Source organism: Cavia porcellus, unplaced genomic scaffold (genome assembly GCF_034190915.1).
Source record: "Cavia porcellus strain 051 isolate PalLab524CR breed Dunkin Hartley unplaced genomic scaffold, mCavPor4.1 scaffold_21, whole genome shotgun sequence".
Taxonomy (NCBI): domain Eukaryota; kingdom Metazoa; phylum Chordata; class Mammalia; order Rodentia; family Caviidae; genus Cavia; species Cavia porcellus.
The window spans coordinates 58,905,411-58,931,944 of record NW_026947504.1 but is presented as its reverse complement, the minus strand read 5'-3'; the positions used below and the strand labels follow the sequence as shown (position 1 = coordinate 58,931,944).

General features: G+C 41.2%; 1 protein-coding gene across 14 annotated transcripts in view; it reads left to right on the top strand.

Annotated features, from left to right (window-relative positions):
- Positions 1-26,534, top strand: part of Enox1 (ecto-NOX disulfide-thiol exchanger 1) — a 568,850-nt gene that overhangs the window by 455,409 nt on the left and 86,907 nt on the right. For all 14 annotated transcript variants that reach the window (XM_063232742.1, XM_063232740.1, XM_063232745.1 and 11 more), the window contains one exon: positions 23,405-23,589. In XM_063232742.1, coding sequence (XP_063088812.1) covers positions 23,405-23,589 — 185 coding nt within the window. The remainder of the gene's footprint in view (positions 1-23,404; positions 23,590-26,534) is intronic.

Below are 26,534 nucleotides of genomic sequence, written 5' to 3'. Positions count from 1 at the left end.
AAAGATATATAAATTTATGGGATAAATGGAGATGATCACAATGTGTAATCATTCACCAGTTCAACATGATTTGGAAGCAGATATAACTCTTCCCTAAGTGAGGAATAGAATGTGGGGATGAAGACAATTTTTAGGGGAATAGTCAGTTACTTGTAGAAGTCGTCAGTGGGCTTAGAGAAATATTCACTGTCCTGAGACAAGGCTCCATTGCACCCACACATAAGACAATGGATTGTAAATGCTTCTCTTTGAAATATTGATAGGTTCAAAATAAAAACCAAGAATAAATGACAAAAATCTATCCAGGTGTGTTGAGTCTCTCTTCCTGCAATATGAGTTTAGTTATGAAAGCTCAAGGACCAGAGATAATTGTGTTCTTCCTTTGAGAGTGAGACTTGAAGTAGACAAGGGGATGTCAGATGCAATCTTTCTGTTAAAAGCCTCTTCCAGCAGCTGCCGCTCACTAACTTCTTAGGACTTAAGGGAATCAGCACTCCAGAATATTTTAGATGATGTCCCCATATGCAGTTAGAAGCTGAAATGAAGATTTCAGAAAGGTCAGGTCATCAAGACCATGGAGGTGTTCCAGTAATCACAAGAAAGCTCTGAAATCCAAGCCGTGCTGAAGGGGCTTTAATTTCCCTAAAACAGCACTTCTCAAAAGTGTGGCTCCTACTCTATATAAATATCACCTAGAAACTTACTAGAAATGTAACTTGAGGCTCAGTCCCAATTTACTGAACAGAAACTTCTACAGAGTGGGCAAATGAGATTCAGCAATCTGTAATTTAAGCCCTGGAGGGAATTCTGACTGATGCATGCTAAAGTTTGAGAACCACTGCCTTAGCAAATTTGCCTTTCATCCTCGATTTCCATTCATTTAAATCTCTTACAAGCTTAGCATACAAGTGTGCACCGTGCCACTACTTTCTGAAGCCATATATCCTTTGTCTGAAAAGAATAAACCTAGCATTTATATATCAATGGATGTGTCTTACTGAACTGGTAACAGGTTTCTCAGGACTGTTTTACTATGGGGCTTAGATTTGAGACCACCTTCTTCATGGCATTTCAATTCTACAAGCCTTCATATATTAAAAGAAGAAAAAGTTGGTGTGATTTTAAAAAAAAATTCATTGAGATCTGAGCTAAAAAATTTTTGTCTCTAAAAGGCTTTTATCATTTTTAAAGTTTATTGATGAGGGGAAGGTTTACAAGAGAATTAGATTCTTAACATCCTTATAAGACAGAAGAAAATAATTGCATCAGTCAGAAATTTTCATTTGCACCTGTGCCTTTGTGTGTGTGTGTGTGTGTGTGTGTGTGTGTGTGTGTGTAGAGGACATTTCGACATTTCTCTTTAAATAGCTTATCAATTTGCAAAGTAAGAAATGTGTATAATTTTATAGTCTGCTTAGGATGAAATTAGAATGACTGACCAGTATGATCATGGGAGCTCCTGCAAGCCTGGGCAGCATCACATCCCTGCAGGACCTGACCCCAGATGCAGAAGTGTCCCCTGAGATGTCAGGGACCTCTGCCCTCAGCAGAGTCAGAGGTCTTCCTTGCAGCTTGAGCAGTGAGCACTGTTCCTGACCTCACTTGCTTTTTCCCCCGGACATCTGATGAGAATGTAAAATAAAACCTGAACTTGCAAAAACTTTTGCCAGACTGGTTCCTTGGTCGGCAGAATTAATGAGGAAACACAGGCTGCTCATGTTGTCTGCCGGCCACTGAGGGAAGCCTGAAAAGAACTAGCGTTCAAATGGCAGGTCCCCATCAGTTCAAAGTCTTTCCTATGCACTTCAAAACAAGCTGGACATGTTGTTACGACGAAAGCAGAGGACTGATTAAAAGAAAGAGAAAGCAGCTACCTTTTTTATTCCACTGGACACTCAAGATCTACAAAAAAGCAGGCAGCTATTTTTCTTCAGCCCTGGGTGTTCAGGGACATGGCCTGACAGAAAGAGATGCCATCTGGTCTTTTGACTAGACTGCACAGGAATCCCTGCTAATGGATGCTTGAGGCAAGGGATGAAGGATGAGGTCCTGTAGCCTAAGAGAAACACCTTCCAGGGCGTCTTGTTAGATTATACAACACTGACATTTAGGTCAAATTTGCAACTGCCAGTCACCTACCGAGAAGCAGGCCTCTGGGACTGTGGTGTCCTGAACCACTGATGGAAAGTGTTAACTAAAAAGGGTACAATCCTCTGTCTTCGAGGAACCCCTTGCCTGTTTCTTCTCTGTTAAAGCAGTGCAATTTGGTTCAGAACCTCTAGGAAAGTAGCGGGCCCAGGAATTTTTGGAAACTCTGGGGAAGAAAATCCCTTGCCAAAGAGTCGCCTGCCTGTGTTAGGAGGATGGATGGAGGATGGAGGAACTGGATCCCAATGGATGTCCCAGGTTTTGGCATCCTCATGCCAGCTTTGTTTCTCATCTCCCTAGAGGACAGACTACCCTTAGGGGTTTATTTCTGGGAGAGATGGAAAGAATTGCACATTTTATTATGTAAGGACTGGTGTATCTTAGGGTTAGTTTTTATTAATAATCAAGATATTTCAATGTATCTCTGCCTTCCTGGTTATGAAGAATATTCCTTTGTACATAAGATAATTTATGACCCATCTCTGGCTACAATTCTCTAGCCCTTCAGTGTAATTCTGGGCAGGCGGGTCACACTTCCTCATCCATTGATCTTAAGGGGAAAAGGAGTTTCTGGAAGCAGAACTAGGCAGGTGTTAGAATGGAAATCCATATTGTTAATAAATTTGAAAATCAAGACAGATTTATGAAAGTATCCACTCCAGAAGATTGGCATACTGCTCTAAGGCATGCGAAGATATTTTTTGATAAAAATTCAAGTGCATTGCTATTTATTTCTGTTTCTTACTAAAATGAAGCCTAACTTTTATCTGCAGACCTGTTCCTCTTCTCTTCCTGTCTCCCCATTTCTCATCTTTTCCTCTAGCTCCTCCACTTTCCCTGTCTTCTTCCCCTCTCTCCTTTCTATTTCCCTCTCTCATTCTTCCCAACCCCTTTTCTCCCCGTGTTCTTCCCTCCCTCTAGTGGGTGAGGGGCAGGTGTACCCAAGAGGAAAAAAGGCCCAGCGTGGTGACACAGCCCAGTAGGTTTGGTGTTAGGAGAGTTAAATGAACCAAGGCAAGTATCGGCCCTCTGGTTTTACAGATAGTACCGAGTTCTAAATAGGTGCTCATAAGCTAACAGACCTTAGTATGCCAGTCATCCCAAAGTGCTCAGTGAATGTTTGTTTACTTTATCTGCATGTTTCCTTTCATCTGGTTTTAACGTTTTTGGTGTCTCTGCTCCCAAAGTCAGGAAAAGATGGTAACTGTTAGAAAGTTTAATCTGGTTAAATTTAAAAGCCAAGTGCTAAAAAGTATGCTCAAGTAAAGATGATTCCTTTCCCCAAAATGTTCAGAATTTGATTTAAAAAAAAAAAATCAGTGCCACATGTTGAATAGACGTAATTCTAATTATGAACCAATAATGTCAAAACATGTTCTGCTGAAGGCACCATGGACATGGGTAGAAAGAGTTAGATGTGTTAAGAATGTGGTTCAGTGGTAAAGACTGGCCTACCATGTGCCAGACTCTGCATTTCATCCTCGTTACTGCAAAAAAAAAAAAAAAAAAAACCCAAAATGTTGAATCCGGTATAGGGATGTAAGCCTGTCATCCCAGTACTTGGGAGAGTCAGACAGGAAGATTGCAAGTTTGAGCCCCACCTAGGCAACTTAGTGAGATCCTATCTATAATAAATAATCAGTTTAAGATATCTGGGAATGTAGCTCAGTGCGAAGCCCTGTGTTCAATCCACACTGCCCCCCTTGCAAAGTGACATATAGATACCCTGCTCCCAGGGTAAGATATAACTTTTGAAGAGAATAAACATTTTAAATTAATAAAAGTAGAATGTCTACTAGTATTTATGTCCTAAATACAGTAAATTAAATTTAGCATAAACTAACATGAACATCACTGCCCACCATGTACCATTTGATGAGTGTACACTGAACACAGATTTTAGAAGAGTGAAATTAAAGTATCCCCTGCTTAATAGGCAGCCTTCAACATGTTGACAACAGGTCTATGATTCATATTTCCTGCTGCTGAGTGGCTGGAGTCATCAGTGGTTCATACATGACTGTCCCATCAGGTGGCTTGTAGCACAGATGGTACAAATGGATCCAATCACTTTTATTAGTCTTTTTACTAATAAAATTAATAAAAAGCCACCAGATAGGATAGTCATGCATATAACACCAATGGTTCAAGCCAGCAGGAATGTATTAAATCATTCTGCAGCACACAAGCAAATGCTCTTGAATCTTAGTTACACCTCCTTTTAACTTTGAGCTCTTTATAAGAGCAATCACCCTGTTAATCAATCACAAAAGATTAACTGTATTTTTCTGTATTGTCAGTTTCCCCTAGAAATTCATGACAGTGTAGCTACCAATTCTTAAGTTTACTAAGAAGTTGAATAAACATTTTCCAAATCTTCCAGCCAACTAAGTCAAATTAGAGACTCAGGTTAAGGCAGAATTAGCAGTTTTTGGTCAGAATAGTTTTATAAGTAGCTAGAATCTTTAATTTATAAAATTAGTAATAAGACTCTCTGACTGTCCCATGATAGCTCATAAGACCAAGACTATCTTTGGTTTTCTAATTTAGTTTATCTCTTGCATGGTCGTGCTTCTGAAAAACCCTAAAGGAAACCCGGCAGGGAGGCACAGCCTGGGAAGAGGCTGTCTGCCATCCCTGCACCAGCTGGGCACAGTAGAAGAAGGAGCCGAAATACCACAACAGGGTCTTGCAGCCAACTGAAGGGGCCAACTGCGGAGGGCCGTGTCACTGGCAGCTGCATCCCTGACTATGATCTAAAGCATCTGACTAGAGTGGCTGAGAACTTGGCAGAGAGATGGAGCATTCACACACAGATAGTGGGATGTGACTTAGTTGGAGACAACATGCCAGGATCTGAGCTCACCCTTGCACCTGCAGACCTAAAGGCACAGAGTTGTTGCTAACTGCAAGCCTGGAAGGATAAACCATTCTCGGTGTAATGATGGCCTGGGATGTTACCTCCTGAAAGAGACAGAGCATTGGTCTGGTCTTGCAGTGGCCACAAATTAAAGGCAAGCCCTTACTTTTCAGTCACCAGTGTGTGTCTTTCAGGCACCCAGATGCCAAATGAGGAAACGTGATTACTTGAACTAATATGGTTTAAAGATGATGAGAGAACCCTAAGGTGGTTGAGAAACTATTTCCTTTCTAAAGGCTTAAAATAGAGCTTCATTTGCAGGAGCCAAGGCTTTTCTCTCTTTCCTTTTTTTCTTTTTTTTCTAATAAATCTTGCTAATCTTACCAAAGTAGTTCAAATAAATGTTTATTTTGAGTCGATTTTTCAGTTTCCTGATTTTATGTACAGTTACAATTCTCTTTCCACTTAATGGACATGTTTCTGAAGAATGTAGAAATAACTTCTTTACCTTTTAAATGTGAGAAGACAGATGCTATTAAATTGATCCTGTAGCAGAGGATTCCTTTTTAATGAAACCCTCCTGCTGCCAAGACAGACAGTGTTTATCTCTTCTGCAAATTCACATTTCCAACCTAAATGAGTCCACTTTATAATCTTATTTTTATGTAACACCTAACTACCATGATTCCTGATCTCTCTCATACACAAAAAAACTTTCCAGAATTATGTGCTCCTAATAAAATGGACCCGAAATTGGTTGCTGAAATTGGACTGTGCCTAAAAGACCGAGGATTCTCCCCAGTGTTCTTACCATTCCATTGTGCTGCACCTCTGTAAAATTCAGTTCAGCACTAGCCGAGAGACTTAAACAATCCACACCTGTTTACCATTAGCTTTGATCTGGGTAGGTTCCCCCAAATAGCCCTTCTCAGCTGTGTATGCAGGGCAGACAGTGGTTCTATGTGGCCCTGGCTTCTTGCCTAGTGCCAGGAGGCCTGGAGCCTGTGGGAGGGTAGGCTGATAGGCAGTTGTCAGGCAGCAAGAGGGGAAGTTACAACCAGTCTGCATGAAGTGATAGCTCAGGAGGCCCTGACCTTGGAGGCTTGAGACAGATAGCCAGTGAGCAGCATGCAGTCAGAGCACTGCTGCCTATGTAGAGCCTAAGCTGTCCTGATGCTTCTCAACTGCCAGGAACACCATTATCTAGATTACAGTTTATTACGTTTTCTAGGCATTTCCTTCTGGTAAGGCTTAATGCAGGACCATTACAGAGGAGAGTAGATTTAATCCCATTTCCTTAGTAGGCTTTAAGAACACTGAGGGAATATTTATGTAATAAGATGCAAAGTTGCTATGGAAAATACTATAGCAACCTAACATCTTCCAGAGCCAAGCAGCCATTTGTAGCAGCAATCTAAATTTACATTTATTTTAGTGTCATTTTTATCGACACTCTTAGTATCTCCTTCTGACAGAATGGTAAAATATGTGTTCAGCTTGCATTTGAGCAAAATTAACACAGTGTTGTTAGAATTGAAGTGTGGTTTGCACAACTTCTGGGGGCAAAATCAGAATTTTTTTGAAGGAATTTAGATGAAAGAATCTGAGTGAGTTCATAAGCTACTATTTTTGTCCTGAATATAAGAATAAATTCCTTATACCTTTATTTCCTAATTTTCCCTTTTAGTTTGTAAGCAGCAAGTCAAAATTTTGATTATGAAAAAGGATTTCTTTTCAACATTGCTGTATTTTGTGCTGTGCTTATATGTGATTCTCTTAGATACTAACAGAATATACTTTGAGCAAGTCAGCTCATTACTCTCTACTCCGCAACATGTCCTTTTTAAAATAAAAAATTGTTTTTTGCATTAAAAAAGAAACCTTATCATTTTTAAAAACCTAAAGATAAAAATGATGAAGAAAGAAAAAAATAAAACAGTGATAACACTGCAAAGGAGGTTTTGATTTCTATTTCTTTTCTCCTGCACAGCTTAAATATACAAATGTTTGCCATGTATTTTTAAAACTTGGTAACACTTCTGAATTGTTTTGGTTGTAGACAGGCCTCATTCCACAAGAAATAAAGCTTAAAATTTTTTTCTTATGTTAATGAAATAGAAAATATGGATCAAATGAGTGGGTCTCCTTTTTGGGTCAGAGGCTCTTTTACATGGACCTTGGAAGGTGAAGCTAGAATCTTCGAAGGGGTCACGGGGACACTGAGGTAACTAAAACCCTGGCATTAGACCAGAACTCCTAAGAGCTGGCTCTAGGTTCATTAAATGTGAGCATGGCTGTGAAGCAATAGATATGTAGGCCAGGTGGTAGGGGAAAGATAGTATCTATTGATTTTCTTCTATATTCTCCCATCTATAATCTTGAAGTATAACTGTAATGCTATTAAAGTGGGACATTGGCCAAAAGAATCAATAACAGGCCATATTAAAACATTCTCTGCTTCCACTTTCTTAGCACTGTGATGTACTGTCAGTGAATGTCATTGTCCTAATTCTCCTCTTGTTTTAAACATTCATCTAAACACTGTTGATGACATAAAGGTATTGTACTTCAATGAGGGGTTTTCTTCTAGAATTCCAAGTAGCCACATGACTAACGAGAAGGGAATTTGGTAACAATAATTACTTTTTTCCTTTTCTCAGGGATTTCAAAAGCCATTTTATGCCACCTACCTTTTACTTAGAAGCTCTGGAAACATAAATAATGGAAGCATAAGTTATTTTTAAATTCTTCTATATCAGAATGACATAGGGACTCTTCTCTTGTGCTTGACTGAACATCCTTGATCCTGGAGGAGGAGTGTCCAGAACCTCTTCTCACCAGTTTCGGGATGCAGTGTGTGTGCAAACCCTGTGGGGAGTAGCTTGAAAAAGAAAATTCTCATGACGAGCAGAGAAGTAGAGAGAAAAGCTTCCAGGACAGAACCTGTTAATCATAGTATTCTAGGCACGGTGTTATAGGTCCCGCAACCCACCCTGACTCCTAGAGCTGCCGTGGTCATGGCCTGTGGGTCATTACTTACATCACTTGCCTACATTTTCAGTTCTCAGAATTACCCTGGTATTTTTAAAATATTTACTTATTCATTCATTCATTTGTTCAGAGACAGAATCTTGCTGTTTTGCCCAGGCTGATCTCAAACTCTTGAGTTTAAGTGATCTTCTGAACTCAGCCTTGCAAGTAGCTGCTGGAACTACAGGCTTGTTGTGCCACACCTGACCTAAACACTTAACTCATAACTCTAGAGTATTGGTCAGCTAATGGTATATCCATGAACCTCCTTGAAAAAAATGCTGTTTTAGAAGACAGTGGCATGAAAGAATATTCACAATTTATATATTAGCGGAAAATCTGTAAGGATATGGGTTAGAATATTCAGTGATTAGAAGGTGTGATCGTAGTGATTTTTATTTTTACTTCTTTGAACATTTCCAAAATGTCCACAATAGATATGTATTACTTTAATACTATAATAAATATTTTAAATTAAATAGAATATATAGTAAAATTAATATAAGTTAGATATTACCAACTGGCCATTTCCAATCATTCTGACAAGTCAGATGTAGTAACTGGTATTAGATGATAGAAATTTATTGAATTGCTTTCTTTTTTAAATTAGAGAGTTTCTATATTTAACTTAATATCATATTCTTACATTCCTAGACCACATCATCTTAGAATTTTCCTGTTCCAAGGGCTAATCTTATTTGCATAACTTTTAAATGAGAGATGCAAGAAAAAAATTCAACTTCCCAATTAGGCAGAAATGTAGAATTCATATTCAGGGGGAAATGTACACTATGAATCTCTTTATGTAGAGAAGAAACCTTAGAAATGTTGCATAACTTCTTCCTCCCCAAATAAATTTGGCAACATATCAAGAGTATATGTTATTTGTCCAAGGGAGTAAGTGGGAAATCTAGAACTCAATACTAGTTTCCTTCTTTCCAGGATAATGACCTTTGTATGGTGTCACTGAATTTTATGGGAAAACAACCCTTGTATCTCTCTACAATGCCATAAGTAGCACCATAAAAGTCAGTAACCAAGTAAAAATCAACCAAGACTTTTGAACACCTGCCATGTGCATGGATCTGTGATACCATTTGGGGGCAAAAGTAACTGAAGATGTTTGTCATTCTAAGCCAAATAGGCCTCACACTTAGTCTTCCTATAATTTTCAGTATTTTTCTGCTACGTGGAAGGAGATTTGCTTCAACATTAGCAGTGCAGCCAGCACACTGTTTTCAAAGCCATTCCAACAGAAGTGCCAGCTTCCCAAACTACTGAAGAAATTGGCACAATCCCTTTTCTAGTTGAATGACATTTATTTCCTCAAAGCAGTGTCTGCAGTATGACTGCAAGATAAAAGTCTTTGAAGAAGCAGAGCACATTAAGAATGAGCAGTGGTGTGCTGTGTGTTTCCCAGATTTAACACACTGACACCACTCATGTACTCCATTCCATCACTCCCTAAAATGATGAGGAGAAAAATAAGGACGTTTCCCCCAAACACCCACTTGATGGTTGAGATATAACATCAATCAGACCTTTGCTATCCCATCTGATCCCCCATTTTATCTGCACTCCCAGGATCCAGGGGAGCCTACCTGAAGACCATGAGGTTATTGACTCACCATCTAATTTCAAGAGTTATTGAAGTGCCTGTCCCTGTCTCCCTGTTCCCAGGACTTTTCTTTATGAGATGTAACTCTCAATTTATCTTAAAAATAAAAGTCTGGAGAGAGCATCTACAGTAATACCAGTCTTATTGAGATTCATTGACTCAGGGAAGGTTTGATCTGGAAGAGGTCTCAGAAGAAATATGTCTTCTCTTCCCTTCTCCAGGTGTTCGAAAAATTGAATTGCATTACTCCCAATAATAATCAAAAGTTTATATTGGATATTTTGGGAGAGGGATTGTGCTTACAACCTTCAGGTGCACCTTAACCTAGAAGGAATATTTGGCATGTCTTTTGGAGGTGGGATGAGAGTTTTTGTTCTTCTTTAAGTGACTTGTCAATCAGTTGTTTATGAAATGCTGCCAGCTGCAACTCGAGTTTTCTAGTGCCGTTTGTATAACCTGAACATCCTAAAAGCACCTACAGTGAGTGGTGCCTCAGTTCACGAATACTTTTACTTAAAAAATATTTTCCTTTGCACACGGAAGTGATTGGCAATCTTTTGTTTCTGTGTCCAAATTTTGCATCAAGTGACAAACAGAACCACTGCCATCATTCTCACACAAATGCAAACATGGCCGTCTTTTCCAAAATCATAGAACAAATTGTTTCTTTATTCTTAGCCCGTGAACCCTGTGTTATCTTAAACAGTGTTGTAATATAAAGAAGCAATAAAATGAAAACAAATATTCAGTGAATTCTTCCAGTATGAGACTATAAATGCTGACTTAAGGAAAAATGAGAAAACACAGTCTTATAAGACAGTTTTGAGACTTGGCTTTATCTGAGAGTGTCGCTTATTGAGTCTATTATCAGTTGTTCTTTACCTGAAATAGCATGCAGTCAGGATCCAGATAGTCACTGCTCACGATACCTCCCAAAGAAATCCTGTTGTAAAGTACTGTGAGAGCTGAGAGTATCTGATGAGTAGGAATTTGCCCACCTGAATCCTACTGGCCCTAGAGAACCTTCTACATTTGTTTTAAGCAAATGAGGATGTCCGTGTGCTAATCCAGAGAACCTTCTACCCCTCTGCTCCCTATGTGCCAGCTCTTGATCCTTTTCTCTCTGAATACCCAGCACGTGCCACTGGACATGCTGGCTGAGTGACAAGTTTTTAGATAAATAGTAGGAAATGAAAACTATGTAGACCTAGTTTTCCACCTCTTGGAAGATATTTTTGTTTTCCATTTCAGACCAAAAATAGAAGAAAAAACATTTGCCACAAATCTCATAGCTGCTATCTGACCACAAAGCCCCTTGTCTTTCTCCATCACCCCTCTGCCTCCCTCCTAACCTTGACTCTGAGGTTATCAGGGGCAGTGGGATGTGGAGCAAGCAGCATGCGTGCTCTTCCCTTCAGGGCCACTGCCCCCAGAAGCACCCCAGAGTCCCAGGATCCAGCACGTGTCCAGGTGGAATCTCCTTCCCTAATTGTGCATCACTTCTCCATATGGAGCTCTTTAGAGCAGAATGAGATGTTCTCTGAGGTCACTAAAACCCCAAGGAATATGGCAGAGAATGAAGTCAAGAGAAAAAGAAGTCAGTCAGGTAACATTTAAAACTAGAACTAAATTGAAATTATTGCAGATGTAAAATACATCTTCATTTTTTTTAGTAAGTGAAGGTTGTTAGGTCCTTGGGATTTGCAATAGAAATTAACATTGATCATTGGCTTTTTGCACTTTCTATATCACATTTAGGCTCCCAAGGAATGTTATAATTGATACTGGATCATCAGCACCACGTTAACAAAGCACTTTCTATAAAACCTACCCATAGCACTTTCTCTCTCATGTTCAATAAAAAGCTACTAACAAGAGAGCTGCCTTCTCAGAGGAATTCTTTTAACCTTTCAGAAGCAAAATATTTCATGCTAATTCCTCCTTAATTGGAAGGAAGTCATTTTTTAAAAATCATTGAATATAAGTTTCAAGCCTGTTCCCTCCCTGACCTCCTTAATTTAATCAAGGTCACCTCATAAACTTGCCCAAACAGCTCTGTTTCTCAATTAAAAGAAAAAGAAGTAGAGCTGTTTAAAAGCTTTTAGTGTCTGATTAATTGTGCTTAACTCATGCTTCAGCACTGGTAGGTGCTTCATAAGGAGGTGCTACCTGAATAAAACATTGCTACCTGAAAAATTATACTCATCAGAAACTCAAATCATTTTAAGGAGCAAAGCAAAAACTTTTTTTGTGAGGATATGAGAAAAGTTATCATGCTTGATATAAAGAGGGCTTTAATGTCTGAACAACTCTCTCCCAGGGAAAAATTGCTATAATTTAGCCGTCCAGTTTGTGAAACACATGCACTTTTTGCCCAAGGACTCAGAAAAGACGGATGCTGAGTTTGCTGAAGCAGAGTTTTGTACCACACAAACTCTGAGGATAAAAATAATTAATGAGAAGATTTGACTGTTAGAGGAATATCTACCAGAGCCATCAGCATGGATGAAATATCAAGAGTTCTCAAAAAGAAGTCTTTGGCTTCTTTCCACATCTCCTTCCTACTTTCCAGGCCCAATGATCACTGCCAAGCTCATCTTGATGTGCTGTTGAAGAAAGTCATTTGGGTGCTCAGAGTCTGAGGACAGCTCTGAGAAAGGGGCCTAGAGAGAGAATGTGTCCCCTGTAGGTGAGGTTGGAATCCCTGGCCAGAGTAAGCAAGTACAATAACCGAGTCAAGGTCATAGGATCCTAGAAACAATTCAGTGTTGTTTTTGGTGTAGTTTGGCAAATGATGTCTCTTCTCCAAGCGTTGGCTTAATTGTCATGAAGCTCATGCCAGTTCTTTCCTTGATAAGATTGTGAGAAATAACCAGTTAAGTTAGGGGTTCCATTGCATTTTGCAGATGGCCAGGTACTGGGGCAATGTGGAGGATTGACACTGGTGAGGATAACACTGGTATAAATGAGTACCCTGGCTGTATGAAAATCTCCTGGGGGACATTATACAAATACCAATGCCTGACGCTCAACACTCAAGGGTCTGTTACTAAAACCGCTCAGGTCATTCAAATGCACAAAGCATTGAAAGTTGGCCTATAGCATGAGGATTGGCTGCTGTCAGTAATAGGTGGGAACAGAGCAAACCAGCTTGAAATAATGAAACATGAGAAGAGAAAACAATGTCATGGACAGAAGTACTGATGTAAACAATAACAAAGGACCAAGACAAGGAAAAATAAGAAAATTGCTCAGCCTAGCAGTGAGACCCACATGGAGAATTCCACTCAACAAGTGTGTATCAGGTACATGGGGAGTGCCTTCTGTTTAACTGAGAAAAAGGTGTGTTGGTGGAGAAGCAGGGTGGCCTGACAGAGAGAAATAGGATGAGAGCCAGAGACAGAATCACTACCTCTTTGACTCTAGGAGCACAGCCAAGGACTGTCTTCTCATCCATCAGAGGTAAAGGAAGCAGTTCTGCCTGGGCATGTGCCAGAGAGAAAACCTCTTCGCGTCCAGCATCTGGTCTGAGGAGCATGTGTGCCCAGGAGGGGGGCCTCTCTTCAACAAAGAGGCTTATCCAAGGACCACTGGTCAAGGGTACTTGGTTCCAGAGCCAACCTTTCCTGTGTGCCAGCCCCAAACCTGCCATGGCAGAAATGTGGCTGCAAAGAAAATTAGTGCACACCACCACCTAGTCGATCAAAGCAATGTGTTTCGAAGACAGCCTGCAGGATTTATGAAAGAATCCAGTCATAGTATCATCAGAAAAAAGTAGTATTCAAAATAGTGCAGATGGATGAATTAATGAAGTCTGAAAGGGCACAGTAGAAGGCAGAAAAGCCTAAAGGGCCGAAGTGGATGATAAACGCAGAAGAAAGTCCCTTCACTAACAGAGAAGCAGTGGGAAAGTACTGACAGAAGCTAGGTACCAAAAGAATGAAAGAAATAACAAGACTGCAAGCAAGTTATGAGGAAGGTATTAGGAAATGGGAATCCAGTCTCTAAAAGCTGAGAAATGGTAGTGAAATGGGAGCCTGCCCTGGGGCCGCTCCAGGAGGGGCTGTCCCCAGGATGTGTTGTGTAGTAAGAAGGGAAGATGACTTCTGAATGCCAGGTGAGCCTGGGGGAGGTCAGTCTCCCTACCACATAGCCACGACAAGAGAACGAAAGACAGTGGGCCCAGGACCACCCTCTAGGCAGGGTTATGCTTGTTTGGAAGAACATGTTGTGCTCTTATGAAAGGGAGAGGGAAAAGGTGAGGGGAAGAAAGATATGCCACAAGGGAAGCCAAAACTGCGTCTTCCTGAAAGCAATTAGAAGTCATCATTTATTAAAAGAAAAGGAAATTAACAGGTTTGGAGAGAAGTGATCTTATGTTGCAGGATGATAAAGTGAAAAAATTTGGCAGGGCAAGCTTTATAGCTTTATAGCTGTTTATAGCTTCTGTCTTTGGACAAGACCGGCTCCTGGTCATAGTGAAGTCAGGAGAATAAGACCTCGCAGCAGAGACGCAGCCCAGGGATGTGAGCTGCCTGTGAGGGGACGCGGCCTGCCCTGCGGAGGGTTCTCCTTCCAAACCCGGTGTTGTTTTGTGATCTTGTATATATCGCAGCTGAATGCCCTAAAAAAGAATCTTTAAAGCCTTCAGAGAATAAGGAAGTTAAGAAAAAAGGGTAAACCTAGACCTTGGAAATCCAAATAAGGATGAGAGTGAAAAGGAAAATTAAAATCTAATCAGCTGAAGAGGACCAGCAGAGAAAATGGATCCCTCCTGTTAGGTCCTGGTGGCCTTGGGGTTCTGTAAGCGTCTAGCTCCCCTCCTCCCACCTACCCAATCAGCCTTGGAACCTCCTCCTGGGGCTTGCTGGGTCCTTTTTAAAGCAGTTTCCACTGGGCTGCAATCAACTTCAGGTGGGAGCCTGACCTTGAGGCCTGGCCTGTCCATACCTTCTTCAAGAAAGAGCCCTTCGCCTGCTTGCCCCTGGCCACCAGAGGCCTGTCCCTTTTTCCTCCTGCCGCCATCCATAGAGAGAGAACCATTCTCTGGTGTCCACCAGGCTACCGTTTGTATTTCTCCCTGGGGCTGGACTGGGAGCCTGTGACGTTAGGTCAGCAGGGGTTGAGCACACTGCTATGCGGCCAGCTGTGCTAGGTGGAGATAACCCGTGTCTGGTTTGCCTGAGAACTCTCACGGTATCTCTCACCTGACAGAGCATCCTTCGCCGTTTTTAGTGACAGATTTCACCTGCTGTTGGAAGAAGTGGACATGCCTTTTTTAATTGCTTTTTTTTTCCTCTGAAGAAACGGGACTGGTTGGGGGAGGTTTCAGAAGATCTCCGTGTATGTGGAAAAGTGTAAGGCATAATGCGAATCTCAGTAGTGTCACCTCACAGGCCACTACTGGTACAGACTTCCTCATTTGTAGGAGCTATCTTGGGGGAGGGACAAAGGATTTTTTTTTCTTGAGTTGCCTGCTGCCAGTGGTGCCTCCAGACTCACATTAAGCCATTATAATAACAGCTCTAGCTTACCTTCATCCTCCAAATTACCCTTATTCCACTGGCCTCACACAAAGATGGAAATAGACACTGCCTTGTGCGTCTGTTTAGCTCTCCCTAATAATAGCTAATGCGCAGACTATAATACACACCGCAAACATAAAGTGTTATGTCAATGCTAACTTGTAATAATAATAATCCTGCAAAAATGTAGCAGAAGGAATTTCTATGAGCAATTTGAGGAAGATTGCTACTTCAGTAGGGATACAAGTGTTACGGAAAAATAGATCAATTGTACTTTGTTGGCACCATAAGAGGCTACATAGCAGAAGATTGGCTGTTCAGTGGATGTCCCACAATACTTTTCAGCTCTGTGTTTGAGCACTGGGAGGCACTAGTGGTGACAGGAACCCAAAGATCTGAATCCATGTGGTCTTCTGAGGTGGGTTGGTCTTTGCATTGAGAGTAGCCCCAGGGCGGGGGCAGCACTGCAGATGTCAGAGTTATAGGAGGAGGAATCTTAAAAAAGCACTGTGTGGGTGAGTTCAGAGAGAGGAGCAAAATTCTACCCTTGGTTCTTCAGGAGTCCTGAGAGCAGCATGAGTCTCGGACACAACTGTCCTACTGAAACTTTATTACAAAAAGGCTCATGAAATCAGGGATTGATGGGAATCACTGTGCTATCTGCCTCGACTCTCATAGCCAGCAAGATCCTAAAAGCAGGCAATAGGAGATTAAGAAAAAATAAGACATGCAATAAAAGAAAAGCTGGGGCCGCCTGGGACCTGACCTCCGATGGAGAGGCAGCAATAACCCAGAGAGGTCCACATCTTTATTTATACACAGTAAGAAGCCATGACAGGACCAAAAGTGCAAGGTCTCACTGTTTTGCTGAGAATCCTGAAAGCGAAACATTCTCAGAGCTATCTGCGCTGTAGTTAACAGGGAGAAACACTAAGACCAGACACCTGTTGGACTGGCTTTGCTCGGGTCCCACAACTTGTTCACATGGTTCACCTCTGGAGCTCTGTGTTCTCGGGGATGGCCTTGCTCCAGGCCTGAATGTGTGGTCAGTCCCCAGCTCAGCTGATCCCCACAGCCATCTTAGAGGAGAGAGGAAAGAAAGAAAAATCCCTTCCCATTAGGCCTACAGACGTCAGTAGGGTGAATTTAACTTCTGCATGGGTCACCCCCAAATTTCTCTTGCAGAAATTATGTTTATTTTAAAATAGTTTTAGTCCCTCCACTTTCATGACAGAGCCAGAAAGAGAATGTCTCACATCTGTTAGGAACGGTAGGAAAGTGCCTGCTTTCTTCCCTCCTCAAGCTACAGCTTGCCCAGCAAACTGGCACCCTCATTTTATTATGTCTGGGAAAATAGTTCTAAAGTCACACCCAGAATTCAGTTCCACCATCTGTGAAATGGAAATGATAATCGTATTTACTGTGTGATGTTTCTGTGAGGGAAAGGGAAATGGAGATTGTGCAAATGATACACTCAGCACAATACCTGGCACATAAATTTGTTACCATCACTATTAATATGACCACTACTGACATTTGGGTAAAACAGGACAAAGAAAACAGAGTGGTGACTACATTTTGCCCAAGGCTTTCCCTAAATCTGTATGGCAGTGCTGAGGGGTGTGGGGTAGGGCTGGATCCTGGGCACAAAGATGGGACAGGATTGTCTACACAGGCAGAGCTTAGGGAGCCATGGTATAAAACCTAAATAACAAGCCGAGCATGCAGCTTCTGTGGAAGGGTTTGTCCCAGCAGGTCACAGGCCTGGTTCAGAGAGCAGGGCTGGTGAGAGCAGTGGTTCTCACATGTGGTCTCCGCACCTGCAGCATCACCACCACCTGAAATCCAACTGCTGGGAGAAATCCCAATGCTGGGACTTTGTGCCACACAGAAACTGGAAACCTTGGGATTATAGCTCAGAAATAGCTGTTCCAGTCTGCCCGCCATAATAACTTCTGTTTGAAGAACACTTGGTTAGAGTAATACCTGCTGGTTGTAAGTAGGTTCCAGATTTTCAGGGGCTTAACCAAAGAAAAGTGTTTATTTCTGGGTCACAGGACAGTCCAAGTCATCTCTCCTCTGAGTGACTCACAGACCGAACCTTTTCAGACCCCAGAGGGATTGTACAGAGGGCATGCATCACTCTCTCACATTGCCCTGGGAGGGAAATGATCATGTGGCAGCCCCTAGGCCAGCTACCTCTGGGAAGCATTGTGGTACTGTGCAAAGAGAATCATGGGTGTGTGTACACAGCATGATGTCTTTACCACAGAGTAACATCTGGAAACCTCAGGCACCCCAGAAGAAGATTCAGAATGCAGAGAGGCCAGTGGGCATCAAAAGAGCCCTCTAGTCACTGGACCGTAACTATAGCTTTGTCTCAGGGGACCAGAGCCATAGTGGTGGCAGAGGAAGGAGCAGTTCCCTGAAGGCACACAGATACTGTGGTTGTTATAGATTAAAAAGTGGTGGTCAACTTAACTGAATTAAATTAGCATGGTGCTGAGTGTAGATGTTCACCTGAGGAAAGTTGCCAGCAGAAATAGAGACGTGGAGAAGAGTGAGGCATTGTGGATTCTCCTAAATGGTGCTGTTTTGAGCCATTGGTTCTCCTGGAGGAGCTTGTCATGACTAGCTTCCCCAGTATGTGTTCAACCATTATCATCAGAAGGGCTTGGGACCTTGTTGGTGAGAGTGGCTGTGGTTCACTTTGGGGGAGCTCTGGTCCTTACATGGAGCATCGCTTCCTGGCTCTGAAGGGGAAGACCTGGGCTGTTTAATCTCCAGGAGAAACTTCTCATGCTGGCTTTCTGGCACGTACTTGACTTTTCTTATCATTGGAGGGGCTTGTGACTTCTGTGTCATTGAGGATGGCTGTGGTATTTCTCAGGTCAGCCCTGGTCCTTATTTTGAGTGTGACTTCTTGACTCTAGTGTAGGACCCTCAACCTACCAGCACAGCTCCTTCACCCCGCTGTCATAGACTTTCTAGCTTCCACCGCTGAACTTTGGGCCTTCCTAGTACAGATCTGTAAAACAAAGGGACTTGAGTCCTTACCTGTGGGCTGTAGACCTCCAGCTGGACTCATAGGAGGCATTGGCATGGGTTCCAGCTCTTCAGCTGGACTCATGCAGGACATTGCTGTGGGATCCAGGCACATGGCTGAATATTCTGTGTCTTTAGTGTTGTGGACAGATTTCCTGCACTTTCTTGTGTTTAATTCTGGGTGATCATCATAAAATAATATAATTTCTGTGTCCTATTGTAACTGTTCTTCTCACAACCCCTGACTACAACAGTGGGGTTATCTTATAGGCCTTGAATGTATGCTCATTGTCCTCTCTTCTTAACCTATCAGTACAATTCCCTGACTGGGAAGAAGCCAATAAAATCCTTTTTAAAAAGACTTCTTTTGCATATGGAAGAAAATATAGGGTCCACAAGACCCTTCCCAGCATTCCAGGAGAACATCTTGAAAAGTAGAGGGAGAAAATTAAACACAGCATTCATCAAAGCTACAATGACTAACAGCTCTGGATGAATACAGATATTCCTAACAACAATATGTTAAAGTGTTTTATTATTTAGTTACATCTTGCCTGAGCATGAAAAAAGATATTAACATACCATCAGCTTACTGGGATCTAACCCAAAATAACGTACAGTTTTCATATATTGCTAATTATTTTTGTGAGGCTGGCTCAGGCTGGTAAGAGAAAGATTTCAAGGCTTTCACCAGATTATTTACTCAAAGAAGTTAAGCATGTCATTATCTGTTCCCATGGAAACACAGTAATACAGGAGATGGAGGAGAAGGTCACTTTGACCATAATTAATATAAAGACAAAGTTTATATAGAATCTAGTAAAGAATACAGTGAGGTGGTGCATAATATCTTTAAGCCTTGTCTTCATCAGTGCACTTTAATCTTTGGGTCAGTTTTCATATATTAGTGTCATTTGGTAATTTACTAGCTAATTTTTGAAATGTACCTTGATATTTTTAGCCAACATTCCAATGTTTTTATTTTGGTTTGATTCAGTCAGAAAATTTCTATATCCAAAAATTTTTTAAAGAATTGAGCAGGAATAAGTGCCTGGCTGCCTTGGCCTTACCCCCTTTTAATATGCTATAGCTCCTTTCATGGTTTCCTATTAAGTGCTTGAATTAATTGATAATAATCCAAAGGCACCACTAGACTCATCAGTGCTTTCAAAATTACCAAAGATTTAATTATGTTCAATATAGTTTACATGTAGCATGTTTTATTGTATTTCCCTTCAAGTTGAAAATTGGTAATCCACATGAGATATCTCTTAGCTAAACATTCCTTTTGTTGGAACACAGTGCATTCCTTGGAGATTCGTACACAAAGATTCTCACTGTACTTTATTTTCAATCCTTATACTTATTTGAATAGTGGATTTCCTTGTTCAGCTTCTTAAGGGTAACTTTTATTATGGAAGCTTGATGACATATTTATCAAAACTGTTTAATATGGTGTCCTAGAACAAAACTACAGAGAAAAAAAAAAAACAAAAAGAGTTGACATTTCAAGTTTCTGGACTTTTAACACACTGAGAAATCACACAGGGTCAAAAACAGGTTTTTTTTTTTTTTCTTTGAAAGCTCTCATCCAGGAAATATAACATAGCTTATCCAGGAGGCCTCCTGAGATGGGAGGATTCAGGACAGCAGCATGATACTGAATAATGTTTACAAACAGGTGGCCTAGAGTTAAGTGGAGTCAATATATAATTTCCCACCCTTTAGAAGATGAACCACTTTGCTGCCACATGAATGACCAAGTTTTTGTGTGTGTCAATATCAAGCCTGAAATTATTTAATCAAGAATGTAAATCAGTTATATGCCCCAATTATAAAAATGATGATGAGATCAGCTATGGTATTGATTTCCTTTGGCAAAAAGAATTCTCATTCTTTCTCACTCTTGTTCTCTCTCTGTCTCTGTCTCTCTGTCTCTCTGTCTCTCTCTCTCTCTCTGTCTCTCTCTCTCTCTCTCTCTCCCTCTCTCTCTCTGTCTCCTTTCCCTGTAGTGATATCAGATTCCTGTTACGGCATTGAAAACTGCATTATATCCTGCTTGGCAGGCACAGTGGTCATTTGGCTTAGCCAAGAATGAGAATTTTCAGCAGTACCATGCTATGAGTGTCTAAAAGAGCCCCTAAAATAATGGATGGTGCACTCTCCTATATGTATTTATGTTTAGATAATTTATTTAAATAATGTTGCTGGCACATGCTTTATAGCTGCTCGCATTTTGCTACACAGATTTCAGCATATCTTGCAGACTATGCAATTCATTTGGAAAATGTAATTTCCATCCCTGCATACTAATCGATTTCTTCACAAACACCTGCTATCAGTTATGATAATAAAAATGCCACTCTGAATTGGAAAGGGGCCAAATAGAGCTTCCTGAGGAAATGACTTAAGTGTCTTTGAATGCTACTAAATGTAGTAATGTGCTTGTGTAGTGCCAACACTTTTTTCATCATTTGCATTTTCTGTGATTTTTGTCCTATCACAACATCCCTCTTTCAAACGCTGCCTCGTGGACAATTTCCCTGTGGATTAGTGAATGGAGATGTCAGGAGTTGGTATCTTGGGGTGTGGGCAAGATTTGAGTTGTTAAAAAGCACCAAGTCATGTACCTGGGTAGGCTGTGGGTCACTCCCAATTTTACAGATTCCTAAAAATTGGAAAATTGGCTGCTCCTTGGTTTTGCACGCACATATACACCAAATAAAATTTCCTTTATTCATTCTCTTCAGCCTCTAGTTCATTCCACGCACCATTGCCAAACTAATCTTCCTCAATCACCAATTTCATCCTGTCCTTCCGCTTCCCCAAAAGCACCTTTGTGGTTCTCGGTTGGGTGCCCTGCTGAGCCTCTCCCTCCATCCGCTCTCAGCCCATGCCATGGCTCACCTCTCACTGCTTTCAAGAAAACACTTTCCTTGTGGTCAACTTTCTCCCCTTCCTGCCCTGAATGTTTCACCTACAATTCTCATCTCTTAGCTTTTCCTTATAATCTTTCTTCTAACCGAAGCACCTTTCCTTGGTTCTTGGGGCTTTCATCTTTCAAAGCACTGTTTTTCTCTTCCAGTCTGCATTTTCCCCCTGCTGCAAACCTTATAGAATGCATTCCTTTGTCATGTACCTTAGCGCTGAGTTATTCATTCAGACACTTACTGAGGACCTACTATATGCCAGGCAATTGTATTCTGTCTTCCTCTGAATACATTAGTTTCCTTTTAAATGTGTCAATTTCTGCTAGAATTTTAAAATGTTTTTAATGAAAAATAAATCTAACATATAAACAAAAAATTTCTTTCAAAAAAGAAAATAATACAAACTTTATTTTAAAAAACTAATATAAACTATTAGTATAAATAAAACAAATTATCACTATATTGTAATATTTTTAAACAACAGAGTATGTGATTTGAGGAACTATTTGTTTTTAAGTTCCTTGCGAGAAATAACATACTATGTTTCCTCATTTCATGATTCAGGATGCCCACGCAGACCTGGGCCCATAGAACTATAAAAAAAATGCACTTTTGAGTAATTGATCTCTAATGGCCTGAGGTATGGAGTATTCTGGCTAATTTCATGTTCTATTTGATTAGTATTTCAGACTGTACTATACATAGATTATCATTTTGCAAAGTGGAAAACTGTAAGACACTTAACTTAAAACTATTATTAGCATAATTCCATGTTTGATACTTGTGCAGCAAGTCCCCTGAGCTCTGGGCACCTCGGCACAGCCCTGTTATGACTGTACAGGTGCAGTGTGCAGGTGAAGCATCAGAAAGCATAACCTCCAGGGATCTGACCCTGAGATGTGGCGGGCACGGGCAGGCATTGAAATGAGTATGGTTCAAGAGCCTGATGCATGATGGACTCCCTTATATCTATGAAGAAACTTCGCAAATTTTCTTTCACTTTTCTCCCATTTACAAAACTGAGCATGACTTTTCTGAGAGGGAAAAAAGAGTGATGGACCACTGATGGGACAGGAGAGAAGAGAATGAGATTGGTTTTGAACAGTGGGTAAAAACAAATACACAGGGACTGACGTGGCATGGTGGTTGAGGCCCTGGGTTTGCAGACTGCTTCTGCTACTTTCTTTGCATGTTTGAAGAAGTTATCTACATTCTCTGTGCCTGATTTTTCTCATGTTTAAAAATGGAGATTAGCATACCTACATCCTCAGCTTAACAGGAAGATTCAGTGTGTTAGTTTAGAAAATGCCCTTGGTACAGTGCTTGGTGCTTCTGAATATCCAGCTATCCCTTAGTGGCGGGGGTAATGGTAGTACTAGAGAGATCTGGAAGCCAAAAAGTAGAAGTTATGGAAAGGGATTCCTTCCTCTGGCTTTGTACCATTCTGTCCTCTCTCTTTATTCAGTCTCTGAAACCTCAAGATGTGTAAGGAAGGTCCTCTATGAGCCGTCTTGGTTTCCCAGCAAGATGGAGATATAAATGAAGACTGATCTACCCAGAGAGAATTTCAGGTTTTAGGGAGGAGAAATAGAGGCTTGTAGGGAAAAAGAGTTTTAATCTGTTGGTGAAACAGATGGAATTGGGTTGCCATTCTGATAGGAGTTAGAGAAAACAATTTGTGCAATTTGTCCCAGCAATAGAGCAGGGAGGAATGGTATGCATATAAATTCCTCTCTCCCCTGGGATGCTGCTGCGTGCCTCAACCTGTGGAAAGGCTGATTATTTGAAAGCAAGTGGCACTCTGAGGAGCTAAGCAATTCTGTAGAATAAGAGAGGACAATAATGTAGTAAATCTGACTGTTGCCTGGAATTCTGAATATCTTCATTCTGGAGCAATACTGATCAGTTTCGGTGAAGGGGTGTAGAGTTGCGGGAAAAGTCAGGACCTAAGAATTTGGAAGAAATTAATCCTGTCGCCATGAGTGTTCATCCATAAAAGATAGAGCAAGTAGAGTGGACAAAGGGCTAAAGACGTGGCTTAGTGGTAGAGCACTCATCTAGAAGTTTCCATCCCCAGCACTACAAAAACAAAACAGTCTAAATGAAGTGATGCGCTGCAAAATAAAGAGCCCATGGCAAGGCATTTGGGTTTACTTCACAGTTGATATGAATGTTAGGCGGGGAGGCCACCAGAGGCCTCCCCGTTTTAACCGAGAAGGTCACTCACTTGGATTCTCTTTTCCCTCAGCCCTGGCGGCTCAGGCCTATGCTCTTAAAGAGGAGAATGACAGCCTCCGTTGGCAACTGGATGCCTACAGAAATGAGGTGGAGTTGCTCAAACAGGAGAAAGAGCAGCTCTTCAGAACAGAAGAAAACCTCACCAAAGACCAGCAACTCCAGTTCCTGCAGCAGACCATGCAAGGCATGCAGCAGGTACCACCCATGTGTGAGGATGCTGTGGTGTGGGAGTGTGGGGGTGGGTTTATTTCTGAGCAAAAGACAGTGATATGTATATTCAGTGGAAGTAAAATGGGAGCCATTCGCCAGGAAGGGTAGAGAAAAAAGGACAACCAAAAAACTAAGTTCATGGGAAAGGAAAGCGCTTGGGACTGCAGAAGAACAGAATCTAGAGAAAAGTCAAGCTAAAGAACATGTTGAAGAAATACATCCTGGAAATAGAAAATAGAGGGAGAAAATTGGGGAGGTTAAAAGGTCATGTGTGAAACTACGTCATCACACATGGCCAGCAAATCCTCCTCCCAGCACAAGTGTTTTATAACCAAGTATGAAGCGTGGCAGCGAACTTTTACAGAAGCAGTTTGTTCTGTGTTCAAGATCGATGTAAATATAAATCATGTCGCTTCCACTTCTGAATCACACTTAGAGTCTAGAGAGATGTAGGAAATGTCTGTTCAGGAAAAGGTTGAAGCCCCAGGTCAGGACCAGGTAACCTCAGAAATGGGGCAGCCACTGTGCTTGCGTTGAAGATGCCAGAGTGTGCCAGTGCTGTGCAGTGACAGCGATTATTTGGAAAGAGATGAAGTTGTGGACTTTGGAATGTCAAAATGAACATCCAAGTGAGATAGGAGAGGATGAGGAGGCTGGGGATCTAGCTCAGCTGCCCAGTGTCTGCCTGCAAGTGTGAGGGCCTGAGTTTGATTCCCAGGACCAAAAAAAAGGAAAAAAGGGTGAGGAGAGAGGAAAAGCTGAGTGTCACAGAGGGGAATACACTCAGATGTTTATAGCTGGACTTCATCTGACAACGTCAGTTGATACATGGTATCCTTAAAGTGCCTTGGCCTTTGATTTATCTTGGAATAATAGACCATCTTTGTCACACATGGGTATTCTTTAAATTGCCCCTCTGAATATACAAATCCCACTAATACTTTGTGAAGAGGATTGCTTTTGTTTAAACAAGAGAAATGTAAGGAGAGTGATGTGAAGCTGAAATATACAGAGTAGGATATTTTAAAAATCTTGCCTGTCCTTACTAGCTGCTCTCGAAGACCAGGAGCATGAACTGCCTACAAAAATGTTTTAGGGATTAGGAGTAACTGCCACAGAAACATAAGCCAAACAGGGAAAGTAATTGAAAGGAAAGGATATAAAAAAGAAACCACGAATTGGCAAGTGAGTAACTTAATGGTTTAGGTCACAGAAATTACGCCTTAGACATCTCTTGCCATTTTAAAGCAATGTTTGAGTCTTGGCTCTGAGTCCTAACTGGTCGATGTTCACAGTGTGTGTTAGACCAATCAGTGAGATTCAGAGGTCAGAGCCAGCCAGGAAAATGTCATTACAGTCACTGTTCAGGTCTCTGCACTTGGAAATTGATGTAACAGCTGCGTGTGAGGCTCCTGAGGTTGTCCATATGCCCCACTGTGGGGTGTGAGGGGAACCTATGCCAGATGAGAGTCTGTCGGTTTCTCCCAAGAACATGACACCAGATGTAGCCCGGTGACTACCACCACCCTTCAGGCGCCAGGCTCCCTGCTCCACAAAGGGCAACGTTTGAGAAAACACAGCCTTCTGAAGGAGCGATTCTGTCGATGACACATCCCCTTCACTCACAGAACCTGCTTGTCAGTAGGAAATGTACTTTCAGATAGTTTTTTTTTTTTTTTTTTTTTTTTTTTGCTTGTTTTTGTGTTCTCATTTGATTTGGTTTCAAAAAGTGGAAATTTATTTTCTCAAAACAACAAGTTCTAAAAATAAGTTCAAAATCTGGTTTGGCAGAGCTGGTTCCTTTGGCAGCTATATGAAAGAACCTGTTTCTTGCTTCTCTCCTGCTTCTGGTAGATTTCAGTCAGTCTTCGGCCCTCATTCATTGGTAGTCACATCTTGTTCTCTGCTCTCATTTTCACAGACTGTTTTCTCTGTGTGTCTAAGTTCAAATTTCTGCTTGTTTAAGAACATCGCTCATATAGAATTAGGGATCCACCCTACTCCCTTAGGACGTGACAGTACTCAATTTGTGAGCATGTGTTGTGGTTTGAATTTTTACTGATTGTCAGGCCAATGAATGTTATCTTTGTGACAATACATTTGAATATAGCTTTAAATTATGTGTTACTTGGGAGTCACACTTATGCTGTATCTATCATGTTAATAAATTACCACAGCTTGCTCCTTTGACTCCCAGAACCAAATATTCTCCTGATTTTTACAAGATACACTCAATCTACTCCATACTCAATTAGGCCATCATGCCTTGACAGTCGAGGAGGGAAAGGGCCTCCTTGTCAGCTTTCCATCACTGTAAAAAAAAAAATGTCTTTGTGTACACAAATAAGGAGGAAAGATTCATTTCACTCATGGGTTCAGAGATTTCAGTACATGCTTGCTTTTGGGCCTGTGGTGAGACACATCATCATGGTGGGGAACACACGATAGAGCAAAGCTGAGCACCTCATGATGGCCAGGAAGCAGCTAGGGTCCCAACATCTTCTGCAAGGACGCATCCGAGGGACGTCCTGTTAGAGCAGTGACAGTGAACCTGTGATTCGCGTGCCACAGCAGGCTGCTAACACTAGAACCTCTAAAAGGCTCGCCATCACTGTCTTAGGGGTTCTACACCTTCTAATAGTGCCACCAACTGGCCACCAGGCTTTTAACATATGGGCCTGTTTTTCTTTCTTCTTTTTTGAAAAAATTAAAATGATACAGAATTTAAAACAAGATGATAGGAAATTAACAATGGCTAATATATTGTGTATTGTTATCTTAAAAGTAGTTGCTCAAATTATAAGGCAAAGACATGAGAATTTGATCTTTGAGGACAGTTCAGATTTAAACTATAACATTCCCATAAGTTATTGTTTCCTCACTCCATCTACACCTGGAAAATTCTTTCTGTAGCAAAATACAGAGGTTTA